The sequence below is a fragment of the Idiotropiscis lumnitzeri genome, chromosome 7 (assembly GCF_059441095.1).
Source record: "Idiotropiscis lumnitzeri isolate Australia: NSW breed Sydney's pygmy pipehorse chromosome 7, RoL_Ilum_1.0, whole genome shotgun sequence".
NCBI classification, from domain to species: Eukaryota; Metazoa; Chordata; class Actinopteri; order Syngnathiformes; family Syngnathidae; genus Idiotropiscis; species Idiotropiscis lumnitzeri.
Window position 1 is genome coordinate 7,319,530 of NC_142397.1, and position 21,656 is coordinate 7,341,185.

Consider the following 21,656-nt stretch of genomic DNA (forward strand, 5'->3'; position numbering starts at 1 on the left):
TTTAGTCCCAAGATGTCCAGATAACGGCTGTGTGTCTGTTAACACTGACCAACAATGGCAGCGTTGGAAAGATCACACGCTTGACGCATCCAACACGGTGGCGAAAATCGTCAAGACTCCGGCAAACACTCGCTTACACGAAAAACGGCGCCACCTCCCCCAACCCTTGACGCACTCTCACCCTCAACCCCTCCCCCTTCTTACAAGTGACGTCATTTTTAAGCAAGTCGTGATCCCCATTACTGATGGATTTGCGTATTGAGCTGATTGTGCGAATGCCCCCCCCCCTTAATCATCATGTATTTTTGCTCTAATTAGTTCCTAAGGCTTAAGAAGGAGGAAGAGGGAGGGGGCGTGCAGCAGTGGTACACGAGGCTGAGGAAGAGGGTGTCGGCTAGGACATCGTGGCGGCTGATGAGTAATGCACGACGTCGGCTGCGCACTTGGCGAAATATCTGACAGAGATTGGCTCGCGTGTACTTTGACGACTATCATTAGCGCACACGCATGTGTTCGACCAGGCACAAACACAGCCAGTCATGATCTTTTACGCACACACACACACACACACACACACAAAAAAAATGACAAGGGCCTTGCACTGTGAAAATATGTCGGCGTCGGAAGCAAACAGGAAGGCTCTTAGACGGTCGGCGGCCTGTGCACCTGCCGCACGCCCTCGCACGTACACACCTTGGCCGTGTGCAACTAATGAATTACTAACCAGCAAAGAGGAAAGGGAGCCATCTTCCCCGAGTAAGGCCAAATGAATTCACAGAAACACTATGCAAATGTTCCCTGGGCTAACGAGACTGCCTGCATGATTGGAGTGCCATTGAAATTCTCCTCGTGCACAGCCCCCCTCTTGCACTTCCTCTCCCTTATCTCGCTCCATCGCTTTCGCCATTTCAATCTGCGCAGACAACATCAATGTTCCCATCTATCTACCTACCTGGATCTGACAATTTCTAACGTCTTGCTTCTGTTGTGTACCTACCTGTATCTCTCGATAATCTGCTCATATCAATGCATTTGCCTGCATGATATTATATGTAATAAAATATTCATTACATCAGGGATGGGCATTTTAAAAAGATGGAGGGGGGGGCACAATTTTTCATCAGGCCACAAAAGACCAAGCACTTCCTAACTAGATACAAAATAAACATTTAATTTTAAATAAATAGGTGCTCTTTTTTTAACCAATGTTGAAGAGTATCTTAATATATTCAAATGCTCAAACTGTTCAGCTGCAAAGGTTATGAAGCAAAAAAATCAAATAAAATACCCCAAAATGTTGAAATTCCTATTCAAAGATGGCACAAAACGGCTGGACAGTAAACCAATATTAAGTGCAAGAATTCATTTGGTGCACATTTTCAGACAAATCAACTCACTGAAAGACTTAAGACATTCGTCCGGGCGACACGGTGGTCGAACGATTAAGACCTCTGCCTCAAGGTGTGGTGGTCCAGGGTTCTACTTTAGGGAAAGGTAACCCAATTTGCTCAAAATCACAACTACCCAGCAAAAAACCCAACACAGCATTTTTATTATATATATATTTTTTGTATGTATCGATCGATAAATCAATCCATTCATCAATCAATCAATCTCGCTATCCATCCACGATGTTGACTTTAGGAGCTACAACTTTCAACACAAACGCACACTGCGGTGTGATCAGTGGCTGGACAGCTGTCTATGCCTCCCATTGAAAGACACGCGCGCGCACACGCTCAAACAGGGCGCACTCAGAGTCGCTCTGCACCTGTTCTCTCTGTAAAACATCCAAACACGAGTGCTGAATAAATAACCTGCCTAATATGCATCACTGCCAGGTTCTCACACACACACACACACACACACACACACACATCTCGTAATCACACATCAATAAGTAAACACCCATTTCCCATCCACAGCAACCCCACTGTCCTCGTCCCCGCGACCGAGGCGAGGAACAAACTGCTCCCATCCTAAAGACAAACACACAGAAATGCTTACTGGTCAAACAGTAGCACAGATAAATGGAGAAGCTCCAAAGGAGGAAGGGGAAGGGAGGACGGGGTGCGATGGGGTGGGCATTAGGCTCTTGTCGGATGCATCTTTAATGACAGGACACAGTCCCTTTCAAGCCCCAAGCTGCCTCTTTCTCCCTTGGGGAAGCTGGGGACTGGGAAAAAAAAAAAAAAAACATGCACACACATTAAACACAAAACACACACACCTCACTTCATGGTCTCTTCCCCAAACAGCAGTCAGTCCATCATGCTTCCATTCTATGCCCACTTTGCCACCTGCATAATTTAGCGCCAAGTATGCTTTCGTGCCACTTTATCTTTCTTTTCTGCCGATTCTGCCATTTTTTTTTTTGCCTCGACTATCTGTTGTTAGCGTTGGTGTTTGACGGAGTGGAAGAGAAAAGATGATGCTTTGTCACTTTATCTTCTAATAAGTGCCGCTCCAAGTGGGGGTACTGTATGGAAAGGGGGAAAGGGGCCGCTGGAAGTTAAAAAGAGTGGAAAGCGAGAGCGTACGCGGGGCCTCTGCAGAGTGGCCACAAAATGGAGACTGGGACAGAAGCAGCGGCAGCTGTGGTGACGCTAGACTCCACCACAATGTGAGAGGCGGCATGTGTGCGTGTGTGTGAGTGTGTGTGCGTGTGCGCGCGCGGGGGTGTGCGTGCGTGTGTGTGTGCGTGTGTTTGTGTGTTCGCAGAGGATTAAACAAGCTCGATCAATGAATGCAGAAACACGCACACCCGCCAGACTTTGCTGCACTGTTCACACCCACAACGCTCTCTCCACTCCATCAGCCAATCAATGCTGATGTAGAGTCCATAACTTAACAAACATCAATCCATCTACATAAGCATCAGTTGGCGTCCCCCATTTGGGATCTTGCAGTGATGATTTTGTGATGCAGAAGGAGAAGGAATGTTGTTCATCCTCGCTGTTTGAGTGTACAAGAAAGTGACACTGCTTCATATATTAATAACGGATTTATGTATTTTTCATGACCAACAATGTAAGACTATTGTTTTACTAGTAATTCCGAGAAAGGATTTTTCCTTTCTTTTTTTTTTTTTTTAACCTCTCGAGCAAAAATGTCAAGCCAAGAATTTGGAATCCACCTTGAATTGCTTTTATAATGCGTACATTTAATGAAATAAAGAGTCTTGGGTCACTTACAATTTAATATTAAAAAAAATAAATAAATCTAGCAATTAAATTGGACCTCTTTAAATGAAATAATAAAATATGCATTCCATTCTAAAAAAGCAAACAATGTGCTTTTCTAATTCACTTTATTTGGGATGAGATGAAATGAATGGAAATGAACTGTTCTGATCCCACAGACCTAAAAAGAAAAAAAAAAATGTTTAACGAGATTTTTAAGGAAATTAGCTCTCTATATTCTTACTAATATTTTCTCTATAACTTCATTAAACATGCAAATAATTGGTTTGAGCATCACGGTATGAATACCTTACACATGATACACTATACAGTATCTACATATGTTATTTCAAAAGTATTTCATATTGGATAAGGATTATTTGCTTTCATGCATTATTACTTTATATTCTGTCTACATGTGTTGCAGTACCATTTGTGTATGAATACACCGTACATTGCTTAAAGGGTTCTAACTATAATAGCATTGAAGCTAGTTTCCTTAGTTCCCTATTACATTTTGCACTTGTTTCTGAAATTGTTGCTCGCAAGTCAAAGCAAGTAAAAAAAACAAAACAATCAATCCAAAGAGCAATGCTTCATATCTTCAACAACTTTCAACTCGGATCACTCAAAAGTCAAAGTACCACTGAACTTGCTTCGGATATTTTGCAACGAAATTAACACGTGCATAATATTCTAGATAGGTTCAATGCTTGTCACATTCTAGACAACGAGACGCCCAGTACTGCCGGAACCATTTACATGTTGTTGATAACACTGCAAGTAATGACTGAAATGTAGAATAATTCATAAGCGGTGAGTTGTAATGTGGCGTATAGCCAGCGTGCACTGATAAGGATGCATGAGTCTCAATTGTTACTGGCATTACCCTCTTCATAATCATCAATGCAGGGTTAAATAAGCACGGCGATAAAAGCGCAATCCAAACAAAGCAATACGTTCTAAAAAAAAGTCTTTTCCTAGCAGTATCGAACAAGTGAATGAAGGGTACGTGTGCGTGTGTGCATGTGTGTGTTATGGTGACACACTAATATAAATCACACAGTGATGCATACTCACACCTTCCTCCTTCCGCCTGCCAGTTCGCACCCGTTACCATGGTGACCAAATGAAACTCACACTCGTTTTAAAGTTGAAGGAGGAGATGGTTACTAATAAATAAGTGACACACACATGCACGCGCACTGATGAACACGCTTCACTCAGGGACATCCGTCAACACTTCCCAGCTGACGGGCACACAAATGATAATTTTCTAACCATCAAACCATCAATTATAGCGCAGCAGCAAGGATGGCGGGCCGACACCGAAAGTCTACACATCTATCTGTCGACCTCCGCCTCCCCCTACTCACACACAAGCACCGCTCTGTGAACTCTCCAATGCAAACAGATTTGGCTGTCAAAAAGTGACACGACACCCAGGCGGGGTCGTCTCGCAGCGAGGGCAGCTGTCAGCAAACACCCGCATGCCTCTTCATCAAAGCTCATTCAAAGTCAGCTTTATTGACCAACACGGCCATTCGTGTGACGCGCGTCATCCTGTCAAGTCCGCACCTTGGCATACACGGACCTCTTAATAGATGGCAAGCCAGCGGAGCATCTCGAGCGCCGGGGAAAAAAATAAAAAAAAACACAAAGCTGCTCATGATGGATGGATGGAAAGTGTGTGGCGGCGAGTCATGTGATAGCCTCGCTTGTGTGTTCAACAAAGTGCTGACACAGGCCATCATGCTGTACATGAGACAAAGATGGAAGGGTCATAGATGAACAGGGAATAGAGAGGAGAACCTCTCTGTCATTGATAACGCTTGTCATCGTGCAAGGAGACACACAGACGAGAATGTAAATGCTCCACAAATTCCGATTTTGAAGTGTTGCTGTGAGTAAGGAGAGGCATAGCCAGCTAACTCATTGATTTATTTTTGTATATTTTGTGGGAGGTTGCGAGAAGCTCTCTTTAAATTATTGTTTAGATTCTTGTTCAGCACCCGACCAATTAAATCAGACCTGGGCAAACTACGGCCCGGGGGCCACATGCGCCCCCTTAAACGTTTTAATCCGGCCCGCCGAATTTGAAAAAAAATGAAATGAATAAACCTTGTTAGTTTTTTATTTTCTAAATACTGTGGTTTTTCAAAAACATATATATTGTTGTAATGCTTTGGTTCACTTTCATTTAAAATTGAATGTATTTTTTTTTTTCTCCGATGAGGTGAGGTGACCAAAACACTCCAACCATCTGCTCCTGGTCCGGCCCCTCTTGTCAAATTTTAGAACCCATTGTGGCCCGCCAATAAAAAAGTTTGCCACCCCTGGATTAAATGGTTGGGTTGATAAAGATAAATTGACATCAGACAATATATAACCAATTTTGTGGCGCTTCAGTGAACCACTTGTTTCATGTTTGTATAAATCAAGTAGCATTTGGATGATGCTTACAGACTACCATTTAATTCTGTGGAAATTCTTTCCATGTTTACTTTTTAAGTTCATTGAAAGAGCTGTTTTTCTCGGGGTTATAGTGTTTGTCACCTTTAACTAACGGCTGGCACTCGGAACTGTTTGTCGGGTTGTGTGAAAAGGGTTCAACAGATGGCAGGCGTTCTAGTTTCGGTGGCAGCACGAGGAGAATAATGTGGTTATATAGTCGAGGTCTGTAAATAAGGCATAATAAGCTTCATGTTGTTCTTCTTCAGGTCACAAACCGTGAGAGTGACGTGTCTGACCAAATCTGTGATGGTGCTTGCCTACAGAAAAAGTCAGTGCTACCAGATCAAGCGTTACTGTCAAGCCCTGTCATAACGTCAAGCAAATGTCGCCTTACAGGTTGTCTCAAGGGAAGATTACATTTTTGGATCGGAATGATTGGAGAACTATATTGACCGTCATAGTCTCCCTGGTAATACATTACTATTTCACTCGAATTCATTATGGTTAAATGCAAATTACCATACCGCATTTTACGACAACGCTTAGGGACACTTACACTGATCACCCTAGTTGGAGATTCACATAAATGGGGTGCGCGTGTGTGTGTGTGCATGCGTAATGCGCTTGCTTGTTCATATGTTAATGTGTTAGTGAAAATGTCCAACAGCTGATCAATAACATACTCCCACTGAGCTCTTACCACACACGGCCATGATGCAAGAGGCTCCGACAGGCGCGCGCACACAAACACACACGCAACAGAGGGTCCTCGCCACGCTCACACTGAGGGATACGTGACAAGAGAGAGGGGAATCCAACAGCAAGCTTTATCGATCCACACTGGAAACCCCCCTCGGGCCACACAAACACACACACACACACGCACACCCCCCCACGCACACGCACTCGCACACCCACACACCCCCGCACACGCACACACTATTGAGAGATGAAAGGATAAAGGGCAGCAGGTGTGCAACATATCATCTGACCTAAACAGTTTCATCTGACACCCAACAATTTGCCATTGCTCAGCGGAGCAAATGTTAACTGAGTAACACACAAACCTTCACACACACATACACACACACTTGACACTGTGTAGATGTGTAGGAGGCCTTCACATGTTTACCGTCCGATGGAGTGTGGGGGGGGGTGTCTGCTCGCTTTGCGGTGACTGTGATGAGCAGCTAAAAGGATCCATCACTCATCAAATTACATTCCCCTTCGGGCCCACACAACACACACACACATACACACACCCATGTCCCCTCTCTCTCTCTCTCTCTCACACACACACAAGGTGGATTCATCCAAAGCCTGATTTATCCCCGGAACACGGCTATTAACAACAACGGCGTCCGTTAGCGAGTGAGGAGCCAGCAACATGGCAGGCAAAAGCCATTTCATCTTCTTTTTGACGGAGTGGTTCATTTTTTAAATCCTCCCGTCCATCTTCCCGCTCTGACAACGGGATATACCAGTGACACGGAAGAAATTCATTACAGCAAGCCAGGAGTGTGAACACCTCATTTCCATGACAGGGTTTGATGTAAAATACCATTTTGAAATTGCTGATCCAACTCTGCTTTTTTTTCTGAGAGCAAACACTGTTTGACTCCACTGGCATTTGAATGTTGATCGAACACACCAATCATTTATTCAGCAAACGTTTTTTTTTTTTTGGTTTGTTTTAAAATGACTATTTTACTATTTTATAGGACCAGGGACTGGATCAGCTCCTTACCTGGGACAATGGACACGGTGTCTTTCTCCCAGGACACCACGCTGACGTACTCCTGGACAGCAGAGGGGATGAGGCACTTGAAGACAGCGACATTACCTCGCATGGAGCGCTGGTCAGCCACACGGACTGTGTAAGGCTCCCGGAACACTAGGGTGGAACAAGAGAAGAGTACAGAATAGCCGTTAAATATGATTATTCTGACAATGAGGGCATTCACAAGGTACAATACGTCTACTGTGACAAATGTATTTTTTATATAACTAAATCATAAATTATATTACTTGTGTTTTTGTTTTTATACCCCTAGAATGGAGCTGGTCAATAACCACCTTCCTGGAACATTTTCTTTTTTTGTGTGTGTGTAGAATAATCCCAAAGGACTGAATCAAGGGTTTTATTAAACCATAAAAATATGACAATATAATGAATAAACAATTGGTTTTCTTTTTTTATCCAAGCAATCGTTAAATTCACATTGTGTACAGCAGCCAACTTTATTTTCTTAACAGCAAAGCTAAATTGATTTAAAAAAAAAAAAAAGGCCTGTAATTTTGAGAACATGTGTTGTGCAGTCAAAACTCAGGATTTGTAAAAAACAAACAAAGAAAATTATTTATATTTGATGAATATTTCATAATTTATTAATATAGTTTTAAACACTCTCCTTGACATACACTATAACAGAAAGTTAATTCATTTCCAGTTCCGGTTCAGTTTAGTCTGTATGATTTTCTCTCCAGAATCCAGAAGCTTTTTTTTTTTTTATTGTGATGCTATTTTTCGGTTCCAAGTTGTCTGTGAAAAGTGTAATAGATCCCCCAAGCACTTAATTGCGGTACTGAACGCGCTACTCGCGTCATTCTTAGGTTAGCTAGCATTTAGCACGGCTTCACCATCTTTTCTCATCATCGCTTCGAGAGTATGATACTTGTCAGTCATGTAGCTTATTCGCCACGATTCATATGAAGACTTAAGAGCGATTCCACAATGTGTTGAGGTGCACTTTTAACCAGTGGAAGCTTTTGCTAGCTTGCTAGCTGCTTCTGCGTAAGTAGCTCAGTGCTTCCCGTGACCTCAAGAGACATTGATGTCAAAATGATTGAATATGAAGAAAGCAGGGAGTTTTCTCTAATGTGTCTCATGTGCTTATCTTTGCTTAGTAAACAGTCATTTGTTATCAATTATACCGACACAGAAAACCACATACTAAAAATAAACATTTGAAAAGGACAGTTTAGGGCCGTTTTGTTATACACGTAAAAAAAACAAACAAAAAAAAAAAACGCAGACAGGTCTAGTAAACAAACAAGCTGGTGTTGTTGCTCTTCCAAGTCTGAAATCCTCCAACTCTGTCGCTCTGATTGTAAGGCGGGCTGACTGGGAGCCGCGTTGAAGGGGATGCGCAGTGAGTGGCCTCTAGCCTTTCAAAGAACAACGGCGCAGATGCTTTGAGACGGCGAGGAGCGCGGCGTGGCTCGCGGCCGCTGCGACTGTCACATGCAGGCGCCAGGCATCAGAAACATGCGGCCTCACATGGCGCGGCGAGCGAGGGGCGGTGAGTCGGTGCCAGGGTGGCTGTGATTAAGACGCGGCATAATGATGAAAACAGTAGCCTGTAGCGAAGCAAATTATCTCCGCAGTTAACGCTGTCACATTCAGAGTTGTTAGAGAACGGAGCAAATATTTGGCGGCAAATTTCGGGAACTATATTGAATTGATCGATTATTTTGGAGCTGACGGCGATATAGTGGCGAGCCTGTCAGGTCTATGACCATCGTGCGTGGAGTTTGTGTGATCTCACATTGCTTGGGTGGGTTTGTCTCGTTCAGTGCTTCTTAAATAGTGGGGCGGGCCCTCCTGGGATGGGCGCGGTGTGATGTTGATGGGGGCGCGTGTGACCCTGGGGAACATGTTTTTTTTTCCCACCATACTACAATAAAGTGTAATTGCACATCCACTCCAGTAGGTGGCAGTGGCGCTCTCCTTGCTCATTGTCCGCATCGAGTATTAACTCTACTGTGTAGGTTTGTTTTGCAATAAAAATGCTATTATTTATAGTTGCGCCGGAGAGTGGGTGGTGGGGGGAGGGGCACGAGTTGTTCTTGCAAGGGTGGGGGGCGGGCGTAACAGAAAATAATTGAAGCACTGGTCTAGGTAGTCCGGTTTCCTGCCACATTCCAAAAATATGCATTTTTAATCCATTGAGGAATCTAAATAAGAGCTCACCAATGTGGTGCACACAGGCACAAGGTCACACCCAAGAAACACATGAATAGTTCTTAACCTCATTTTAAAATAGCTTTCATTTTTGCTTGTGTTGCTATTCTAAGTAAAATAAAAAATGCTCCACTGACAAGTGAGCTGCATTAAACTATTTTGTTGCGATTCCTTTTTTAAAATCACATTTAATTTGGCGTAAATTCAGAAATGACAACATTTTCTTTAAAAAAAAATTTCAAAAGTATAGTTCAAAGAGTGAGAACGCTTGGGACACAATGACAAAGAGCAAAAGGAGTTACTCCCTATAATTTGAGCAATACCTTAAAAGTTCCTCTAAATTTCAGAAAGGTTTGCTGTTCAACCAAACATTCATATAAAGGGTCAATGCCCTCTACAATTTTGACACGAGACAAAAAAAGGGAGTACGATGACTAATGTGTTAGATGAGGAAAACACAATTACACAAATGAAATGGGGGCTCAAGAAAAGCTGATGCTGGCGAGTGTTCCTGGCATCCCAATCTATCACTGCTATTCAACCGGCTAGGCCTCCCTCCAAAATGAGGACAGTAATAGCTTAACAATGCAAATCATACACACACACACACACACACACGTACAATGCAGGAAGAGGCTCCGCCCTCCGATGTGTTCACGCTCTCCCCCAGCTCTCCAGTGATATAATTAACGCCTAGCCTGAAGGCCAGTTTCCTTGGTCATCAATAATGCTTTATGCCAGCCACCACTGTCACTGGAACCCAGTGGAACCAACGGCAACGTCCTTGCCAAATATCAGAGAGTCTTTTGCCTCAAAGTAACTGCACCCTTTACCTCGTACTTTAACCCCATTCTACTTTTTGGTGCTTATTCTCATCTTTGTGAACTTGTAACGGCGCCACAATACGATTGTGACTGTGGGAAACGTCGTACGATGCTTTACGGGCTATATTGTCACGTTTGTAGATAAGTCTTTGTTTATGCACCCGGGCTTGATGACGTTCAATCTTACGGATATATTTCCGAGTAAGACTTCTGACACACATAACCAGGGAATACGTGCGTGAACACCAAACAGTCGTGATTTATTTGGATTTGAAGCAGGCTGTGAATCATGAAGCTTTCCAGAAAATTGGGTTTTAAATTGGACAGTGATTTTAAATTAGATCGGCAAATCAGTGCTATTGTCCGATCCAGCTTCTTTCATCTTAGGCAGCCGACGAAGATGGAGCCCTTTCTTTTTCAGGAGCATTTAGAAAGAGTAATCCATGCCTTTGTTACATCTAGGCTAGATTACTGTAATGCACTTTATTTTGGAGTCAGCCAGTCCTCCCTCAAGTGTCTCCAACTGGTCCAAAATGCTGCTGCTCGCTTTTCAACTGACGGGAGAAGAGGGAGCGCACAACCCCAATCATTTTAAGATACCTCTGTTTGTCTTTAAATCTTAAAATGGCCTCTCTGAGCTCCTTCACCCCTACGCACCTGCCCGCTGCCTCAGGTCTGTGGACCAAATGCTACCGGAGGTGCAGAGGGCTAAGTGGAGCCTCAGAGGTGATCGCGCCTTTTCTGTTGTCGGTCCTTCTCTCTGGAATGACCTTCCTGTCCACTTTTAAAACTCGTTTGAAGTCACATTTTTATTCTTCAGCTTTCGACTCAACATGAAACTGTCACGGTGTGTTTATGTGTTTTAATTTGTGTTGTAATTTACTGCTAATTTATATTACACCATATGTAAAGTGCTTTCTTACAGCTCCAGCTGTTGTAAAATGTGCTATATAAATAAAGTTGTATTGCATTGTATTGAATTTTTGAATGTGATTGAATTCCATGAGAATATTAAAGCATGCTTCAAATATGACAAGACCCAACGTAAAGGCCAAAGAGAGAAAGGACAAAAAGTCACATTTGACAGGGATTGCCGACATTTCTAGGTTTGTCAAAGCACAACTCTTCTGACGTAAGCACATGGCAGTATATGACCCTAAATCAGTCTGTCGCGCCTATTTGAGAATAGTGTGGCGGGTGTGAGCCCAGGGAGCAGGCTTTTTTCTTTTTAGGCCATACTAGAATAAAGTGTAATTGCACATCCACTACAGTAGGTGGCAGTGGCACTCTCATTGTCAGAGTGTGTGGAACGCAATGTTTTACTTAAAACAATTTGAGAGACAAATTACAGTATTTACATTTATGCTAAACAGCTAGGATGTGCAAATTAATTCCTCCTCCCTTCCCTTCTTCTTTATTGAGAAGCACCGTGTAAATGAATAGCAACCTTAACACATTCTCTGGCGGGAATATCACGCTTTTGTTTTAAGTCGCCCGACACGTGAACCGCTAATGTGAGCTGATGCCTCATTTGAACACAATTCAAAGTTAAAGGACATATAATTGCAATCAGTTCTTGAGCCCAGCTCTTCATCCGAAGCTGCCACCGCTTTCCACTGATACCATCTACGTGCCGATCAATAACGTCGATCGACTGAGTAGCCTCAGCTGCTAATTCTTTCAATCATTTATTTACTCTCTGATTGACCCTGCTGCCACTCGTCAATAGTAGGAAAAATTACCAATTCCCCCTGAGCCCATCATGGAGTGTTTAAAATCAGCTTGACAGCTTGTAAATGTTTTGGTGCAATGACGCCGGCCACCAGTCAATGTCACCCGAGGATCGGACTTCCTCTGTCTCAAACATCTGAGAATTATGTCTAACTTCTAAGTTGAAATCCTGTTTTTGTCAGTATGACAAAGTGCTGTTGTACACCAGCTGCAAACCTTTTGATATTGTTCATAAACGAATGCAAAGATACAAATGGTGGCCTGGCTGATTTGTGTGGAAATTGCACAACCCCAAACACCCCACATCCACACACACACACACACACACACACACACACACACACACACACACACACACACACCCCCTCCCACTCTCATCGTACGCACCGCAGAATCATTAGGACGTTACTGATGCCTGACTATATGCGGCCCGGTTGCCTAGGAACGAGCTAAAACATGACTCTGGCGCACGGGGCACACTGGGAGGCAAGTCCTGTATCACTGTCGCTTCAATAATTAACGCTGGGGAAACCAAATACTGCATTTACTTATTCATAAAGAGAGCAGCAAAAACACAGGAAAGAGAGAAGGGGGGGAAGAAAATAATGAAATGTGCAGACAAATGAACAGCTGCAGGTTCTTTTACTAACTGAACAGGAAAGCAGGCGCTGACACTGTGGATTATTCCCAGGCCTCGAACCCCTGCTTACTGTATTAGGAAATAAATGTCAGCCACAGACGAGACGAGGAGGACAGATGGAGAGGGAAAATGATCTTAACGCCTGCCGTCTTGGCCTCAGCCTGTCCAAACCCACGAAGGTATGCTCTTGGGTCAGGACAAAGGAGAAAAATCGCTGAACAGGTGTCCTTATATCAGTTTATGAAGTGCCTGCAAGCATTGGATTTTAGCGGTTGTGTTCATGCTGAAACGAAGTACATCTATCGGATCGTTCTTTTCACATTTTAAAAGATATAATGTAAAAACACAGATTTGGTTGCCTTACCAGGAGTTCCTGACTCGGTGAGGCTGTCACACCAATAATTAATCTCCTAAATCTTCATGTTAATGGGAAATAGATTTTCGCCTCTCTCATACTTTGATAATACCGTCACTGACAAGTGATTGCGGTTTGTAAAAAAATTTTCTCCCTAATCCTCCTTAAGGAAAACGAGGTGGTTGGTATGTGCTTCAAATTTACATGTGAGTATAAAAGTTCACGTTGAGAGTGTCTGGAGGTGTTACAAATTTGTTTTCCATGTTTAAAGTTCATCATAGGGTTCAGCAACAGATAATGGATGGATTTTGAAAGTTTGATCTTAACTCATTCACTACCAGCCCAGTAAAAAAAAAAAAAAAATGGATCTTTGACGTGTTTAGCCGTCAATGGTAGCGAATGGTAATATTGAAATCAATTTATTTTTCATGTCAGGGAGAAAGTTTATTCTAATTAAAAAAATAAGTATTAAAAAAATAAAACAAGCCCATGAGGAAAACAAACAGTAATCCAGTGAAGCGCGGTTGCTATTATTGGACCAAAAGTGAGAAAGAGAGGGGAGGGATGGTGAGTGATGGGGGGGGGGGTGTTTTGTCAGTCTGCCGTCCCGCCTGAGGCGGGGCCAGCCACACCTAGGAACTAAGGTCTCCCATGGCAACCGCATGTGTGTATGGAGGTAATGAGGTGCACAATCCTGCGCTCCAGCCTTGCTTACAAGGCTGTGAAGATGCGCTCATCTCAGCATTGAATTGATTAATTGTTGCAATTATTTGGGCGAGGGAAGGTCACCCCCAAAGTGAAGGCTTGCGAGAAGGTCACACAGAAGGGACTGCCCCTCCCTTTTGGAACATGCAGGCCATATGGGCGTCTTTTTTGGTTTTTTTGTTTAGTTTTTTTTTTACTGCATGTGCTTTTGTGCCGCGACTAAGAAGTGCTGAATGTCTCTTCAGGCAGGATTTGTCAAATTATTTTGCCTTTTTTCTTTCCATGATTGTGCTCGCATCATTCCATGTCTGCAGCTGACTCTCTCAAACTGTCCTTGCCAAAACACTCTGACAAAGAGCTGGCAGCGGCACACCAAGAGCCAGCTTGATGAAAATGACTCTCTGTATGTGTATATCGGTGTGTGGGGGGGTGTGTGTGCGTGTGTGTGTGTGAGTGTGTGGTTAGGGGACTTTCCAGTCGGTGGACAGATGGAGGGACTGGGAGACTGGGAGGCAGGAGGCATGCTGGCATGAGTTTGTGTTTGTGTGTGTGTGGGTGTGTGCGTGTGTGAAAAGTAACACTTTCCCTCTCTTGCTATGACCTTGACAGCGAGTGCAGACAGGTCAGCAGCACCCAGTTTTACACCAAGCACAAAACGTTTGCTTCATTTTAGGATGGTACCTATTATTTTAGGATATTCATCAAAAGGTTTCTACTCTTTTCATGTTTCGGAACAATTTTATTGGTGTGCTAAGCAATGTGTTGAGGTACCAAATAAGTGTAGATAGGACACATTGCAGTATTGGTCGATTGAGAATTCAGTTTTTTTTTAATAAGCAACAAGATGAAAAGGGGGATTTTTTTTCATGTCCAAGTCGATCATGCAAATCAGAGCCAGAACAGAACTGACAGCTAGTTCTCTCTTCTTGCAGTTTTGAAAGCAGTTGCCGCGGTCATTGCTTGACTGGGTTTGGCACAAAAAGGCAAACCAAGATAAATGCCGGGTCTTTTTTTAATATATTTTTTATAATAAAAACTTGAAGACGACTAATCGCTAATCCTGTTTTTTGGCATCTCATCTTCAGCCCCCCCGCCCTCCCACATGATGATTGATTCATCATTTATAGCAGGGGGGGGGCAAACGTTTTGATTGGTGGGCCACAATGGGTTCTAAAATTTGACAGAGGGGCCGGACCAGGAACAGATGAAGGGAGTGTTATGGTAACCTCACCTCATCAAAGAAAAAAAATTTGAAATGAAAATGAACAAAAGCATTACAACAAAATATGGGTGTTTGACACACCAGAGTATTTGGAACATAAAACATTAAAAAGGTTTATGAATTAAATTTTTTCAAGTTTGGCGGGCCGGATTAAAACTTTTAACGGGCCGCATGTGGCCCCTGGGCCGTAGTTTGCCCACACCTGATTTATAGCATCCACTCTTACCTGATTTGATGTGAATGCTGGGGCTCCGGATTTTCCCCGCCTGGTTCTCAGCGGTGCAGAAGTACTCGTTGTCGTGGATGATGCTGTTGTAGGCGGAGGGAGAGAAGGGGAAGAGCTGGAGGGTGCCGTTGGCGTGCACGTGGCGGATGTGGGGTACGTCATAAATGTCGTCTCCAGCGGCCAGGTACCAACGCAGGACGGCATGGGGGGCGCCGCCCGCAGGGCAGGGCAGGGACACCCCCACGGAGCTGGAGAAGGTCACCCGCTGCAGGGAGGCGTTCACAAAGTACAGCCGCGTAGAGACAACATCCTCACTGTTGACTGGTTGGATGACAGAAAGGGACACATGCATTACTCGTGTGCAAGGGCACAACAAAGTCTAACTGATTGTCAAAAAAAAAAAAAAAATTAAAATGAAAGAAAAAAAATGCGATGCATACAAAAATAGGTACTCCTGCACTATTAAGTCCAGTATACTGGGTTTTTTATTCTCACGGTCAGAAAGCAATTAATTAAATCGGTTCGTTATTGTGGTTGCACTTCCCGTGAGGTTTTAAAAATGCATTGCATAATATTGAAATTCCTTAGAGTACTTTATTTGAAGGAATATTCATTTTAAAATAGTAAGTTAGATATCACTGCAAATGAGTCATAGATAGCAGATAACACACAGTATTGTCCCTACGGAGGTTTTTGGCCCGCAGTTCTTTAGTTTGCTTGTCAGCAAAAAATAAATAAATAAATAAATAATGCTTTTTTTGTGGGTATTGACTAACAGAATTGATTTCAAATCAATCATCTCAACTCTTTTGAATGGTAAATTGCCTCTTATTCCTTGATTAATTTTATAATCCTGACTAGGGATGTGCCATTTCAACAAAGATTTATATCTTTATGAAGATGATCTTATTACCCAAAAACGATATAAATCCTGGCATAATATTTTTCCTTAATTAATTTTCAGGGATCTTTTTGTTTGTTTGTAAAGTATAATAATAAATAAATGAAAAAAATAAATTAAAAATAAACAGTTTGGCATTAAACCACTTTTCAAGGGATGCAGTAGAGCAAAGAATCAAAATAGATACAAATCAGTGCTTCAAATAAACATTCAAGTATGTCTACCATTTAGCAAAAAAGAAGTGGCGGAGTTTTGAGCACGAGAAATGTAATGTCACTTTCTGAACATTGGTGGCAACATATAAAAGGGAGAACATACATACGAGGCAAATGGGTGGCGGCGGGCGGAGCGCAACGGGAATACACAAATGCAATGTAAATGCAAAGTGATCAAAACATCTTACTCCAGTCTATAACAGATTAAGCATCATCTTCCAGCACCCACTATTTACTGACGATTTTAAAACGGAATAGATGCACTTTAAAAGAGTTGTGTATTTCTTGGGGAGTCATCGGAGGATTGTGGCGGGTGTGTGTGTTGGAGAGAGGGGGGGGCGGTTGCATAGGGAAACCAAAGAAGAGCTGAGCTAAGCTTGGCTGGGGGCCAGAACAAGATGCAGGGACTCCCCCCTTGAGCCGGAGAATTCTCCTCTCCAAACCTTGATAGTGAATTAATCCCTTTTTCCTGGTTTGTGACAACAATGGCTGGATTAGCGCTATCTCTTTCATTCTCAATGTCTCGGGAGAGAATAGGGTGCTGGCGAAAAGGCATCAATGGGGATTGAAAGACTTCATCATGTCATTTAGGTGCTAATTTCTGGAGCACGTCACCATCAAAGGGAGTTATTAATAACCAGTGATTAAGTGAAAGGCTGAAGATCTTGATAGCAAGAACGAGGATGAATGGTTTTGGTACAAGAGACATATGTTCCACGCATCTGACTGTCACTATCCGATGAAAACCTTGTATTTCTCTTTTATGACAATTGTGACATATTGACACTTCAATAAGATTAGCCATCATCTTCAGCATGCACTGTTAAAAATGTGTGGTTTAAGAACCAAAGACATGTTTTTAATGGTGTACAACAAGTATCCCCACAAATAAAAATAGAGATAAAAGTCTACACACCCTAGTTCAAATGACAGGTTAATTAAATCATCTCCAATATTTTTCCGCCATTTGTGTGACCTAAATCATGACTTGAATTAACACTAAAAACTCATTTCAAAGTGACAAATCAAAACTGGGTATAAACTCAGAAGACTTGGAGAAACATGTCTGACGATGACAGCAAGAGACACAAAGAAACCACAAAGATAGAAAGAAACCAGGGAATGAAAAATGGGTAACATGACGAGACAATAAGGTACACCTGGACGAGACACGAGTGGCTGGAAGCTTATTGGTTGACGCAAGGCTGACGTGAAGAGCTGTCATCGATCACTGAGTGTAGTAATCGTAATCGAACTTACAAAAAGATACATTTCAATGAATTGAGCTTCACGCCTGTGGATAAAAGCTGAAAATGATACCCAGTATCTGTATGCACCGTAAGAAGGTGTGCAAAAAATATATTGATTCACTCAACTATCGGGATTTTCGTTGCTAAGGTTCAATAAATTGATGTCAAACTTCAGAATCAATTTTCACAATTTTTCAAAAAGCAAAAGTGAAGCTACCACTTTCCTCCAGCAGATTGGTTGTATTCATAATCACAACAATGTTGAGCAACAATCTTAAGCGTCACGAGGTTGCTTTTGTATTTTTCCCCCATTCATTCTCCGTACACAAATCTACACCTTATATATTCCGCCATGCTACTGACAGTGCCGAATTTGTATGCCAGGCGCAGAGTGCTAAACCCACATAATCTCCTTTTACACATTTGCCGCACACAAAGTCTATCCAGTCGGTAATCACCAGAGGCCCGTGTCCAACCTCCCCGTGCGTGATGCTTGTGCTGGTGTCAAGCAGAACGGGATCTGGTTGATGGGACACAAGAGACTTGTTGGGATGAGGCCCTCGTTTGTAAGGGTCTTGGGATGTGAATAAGGGCAAACAGATACGGGGGGTTCGTGTGTAGGGTGAAGCTGGGATTGACAATGCCTGAGAAGGTAAAATACGTGGAAGTACGAGTGCACGGGCGGGGAGCAAATAGAGCGTCGTTGTTTTTGCCGCCACCCATCTGGAAGTGGAGCAGATTTTGGGAGCTCAAAAGTCCCGTCGTTTGAATCTATGTCAATTCCTCTCTCAAACTCAATCTGCACTTTCAGCACCACGGAGAGCACCACAATGCACTTGTGGGTCAGGGACACACAACTCACTCAGTTCTATGGAGCCGTTTTGCAAACTGGGAGATTAAAAGGCATACTGCATGATTGTTTTGTAAAATTGTTTCGTGATTTATTAAATAATTGGTTATTAATTTACAGGATTGATATTACGGTAGGTGGCGTTGCATCGAGTTCATGTGAATCTTGCAAAGTGTATCACAAATGTTATTGAAAGCGCCTGGATTTGAATCCTGAAACTCAGAACTGTGAGGCAGTTGTGCTACCCACACAATCACCGGGCTGCACAAATCAAAAGAATCAAACTGAAATACTTTACAAAACATTTCTGTGTATGACCTTGCCCATTTGGATATTTATTTAAACGAAATGGAGTTTACTTTTAAAGAGGTGACAGCAGTGACCTGCTTCTCCCTGAATTTTATGACTGAAACAACTTAACCCAGCTAGGAAAGGTGACATGTAATTCATTTTTCAAACTCCCTCAGATTTGTCCAGCTGCTGCACTTAGCCATGATACGCTTCCAAACGCCATAATCTGTTCAAATCTAAACAAACCATAAACCATCCGGTGATGTCATCCAAAATAGAAAATCAGGAAGCTCAAGGCGAAGGCCAAATATCTCCACAAAGCAAACAGCTTATGATGGACGAAGCTAATCGCTTTGTGGTATACTATGAATCCAGGTCAGTGAGTTCACACACACTCGAGCACACTGTAGGGAGGCCTCGGCACATTAGGGCCTCAAGGGAAAGTGCGACATAACTACAACATTCGACGTTCAAAAACATCAAATAAAAGTCGGATTGGCAAATTAGACTGTAGGTCAGACATAAAAGAAACACTGCGCTTCGCTTTTATCATCAAGTGTCGCGACAATCAGTTGTCCCTAACCTTTTATCCGCCGCGTTCAAACAAGTCCATAACTTTTGCGGAACAGCAACCGATGTTGGGGGGCGGGAGGAGCTGGTACTTGTTGCTAATGCTAAGCTAGCAGCTAGCCAGTAGTAGCCACTAACGCCGGAGACTTGTTTTGTGTCAAACAATGATGGTGTAATTAATTAGCGGTTTGTTAGCGTTCTAAATTAGTGATTGTGATTTCGGGATGGCGTTGTGGTGATGATGATGACGATGCGAGCCGTCAGAACGGAAGTCAAGGTAACTGTTACGCCACAACGAGGATCAACTTCAAAGTAAAAGTATACTAATGCTTTTGCATTGGCAATAATGACTCAATGCATTATTTGTTAAGTTTTATTTTGAAGTTAGTCATTGCGGCGGCGACGTGTTCCTTGAGTATATTTGCAGCTTCTTTGACTGTCTGTAATACGGCGTCGGGACAAGAGACCAAAGAAAATCTCTCATTAATTTGAGGACTCGTTTCACCTCAAGTTGGCCAAAATGCTCCCATACATGCGCTTTACGTGATCCATGTGGGCTTTCAACTTTTTCGGCTGCTATTATAGTGATTGCGGACTAATCACGTTGCCTTAATGTAATCGCGCAGTTTTATTTTCACCAGCCATTCCGCGCATCGTGCCCAGATCGAACCGTGGTGCTAGATCCGTACGGATCAAAGGTGATCCGTTGCACCACGTGTCACGAGTCCATCATAAATGGATGGAACGGAAAAAGCCTGTCACTTTTTAAGACAAGACATTTTTTTAGCCTCAAATATTAAATGAACCAGAAGTACTGCATTTTCTTTCTTTCATCTGTGCGCCCCCACCTCCACCCAGTCCAAAGTGGCCTGCGGGCCGGAACCAGGCCACGCCCGATGGTTGGGTACCACTGGCAACAGTGACTCAAGTGTCATTGTTGCATGATTTACATGACTCACACTCGATGTTCGGAACCATAGTTGTGTAAACTGTGTGAAAGGCATAAATATGTACAACTACGCGAACTATGCCTCCTGGCATCAACACTATATAAACAAAATTATTATGACAACTTTCTATTCCGTCAACCTGAAGCAAAAAATAGAAAAACACAGTTTAGTTGGTCGTCTGGGGAGACAACAATTGGGGAACTCGGGTATCGTTTCATCTCGATGCCAAATTAGATCACAATTGTTTATCTCAACTTATTTCTTGAAGTGAGGTTCTGAACGTCAAAATGTCTTGAAAGGAGGGACATGCATTACCATAATTTTTTTTTCATCAGATTGATTTATCGCTTTCGGGATTGTTCGAAACTCCTGTTTCAAAGTCATTAAGCCTAGTGGTAACGTGAGCCAGCTTTCCTCCCTCAGTCACATGCTCACAATTATCTTCCTCATTCCATTGGCCCCACCCCCTGACTCACTCATCCAATCACAAATCACATACTGAAACTAACTGAAATCGTTCAACCCTGACTGGCCTGATTGACTCCTTAGTCGACAAAGTGTCTCCAAAGTGTCATTTGGACTAAGAAGTTTGCAGTGTTTTGAACAGTTTTTTCGGATTGATAAGGAATATCATTTTCATTTCAATGAACCTCTCTTCCAAAGGAACACGATCAACAACAACGTCGTGTTTCACACTTGACCTCACATGTCCTTGCATTGCCCCCGAGCTCCCCCCCCACCCATCACACCTCCTCCGTGAGAGGTAGAGCACTCCCAAACTTTATTTTGATTGTTTTTCTTCAAGCACGAATGCCATGATTGCAATAAAGAAGGTCAAACTCATTGGAGGTGAAGTGCACGCTGGGAGAGCCTTTAAAACTATTAATTTATTTATTTTAACCTTTGCTTTTCTTTTTTTTTATACATTTGTTCACTGTGGCCTCAAATATATTTGCACTTTTCCCCCCTCTCTGTTTTTGCAGTGGTTATGAAAATGGACTATGAATATGTATGCTGGAGAAGCAAGGATATTGCCTATGGTGAGCCGTTATGCATAATGCAGCCTTTCTGTCTCATCTACATTCACTCACACACACACACGCACACACACACATATACAGTGTGATTCATCACGTGCATTGAAAAACTGCAATAAATCCCTCCTCCTCACTCTTGAATGCCTTCAAACATATGCACAAAGTGCAAGAAGTCCATTTAGAATACACAGATACATGGACAAGAAAGTCGTTTTCCATATGTGGTGAGGCGTAAGCGTGCACAAAAGCAAAATAATAGTGAAAGCATTTCACTTATGCAAGAAAACAG

The 21,656-nt window shown here is 42.8% G+C and overlaps 1 protein-coding gene across 2 annotated transcripts in view; it reads right to left on the bottom strand.

Moving 5' to 3' along the window:
• The window catches only part of dscaml1 (Down syndrome cell adhesion molecule like 1), a 94,645-nt gene that overhangs the window by 69,373 nt on the left and 3,616 nt on the right, over positions 1-21,656 (bottom strand). For both annotated transcript variants that reach the window (XM_088300452.1, XM_088300450.1), the window contains exons 2-3: positions 15,304-15,624; positions 7,384-7,530 (exon numbers count right to left, since the gene is read on the bottom strand). In XM_088300452.1, the coding sequence (XP_088156578.1) occupies positions 7,384-7,530; positions 15,304-15,624 (468 nt within the window). The remainder of the gene's footprint in view (positions 1-7,383; positions 7,531-15,303; positions 15,625-21,656) is intronic.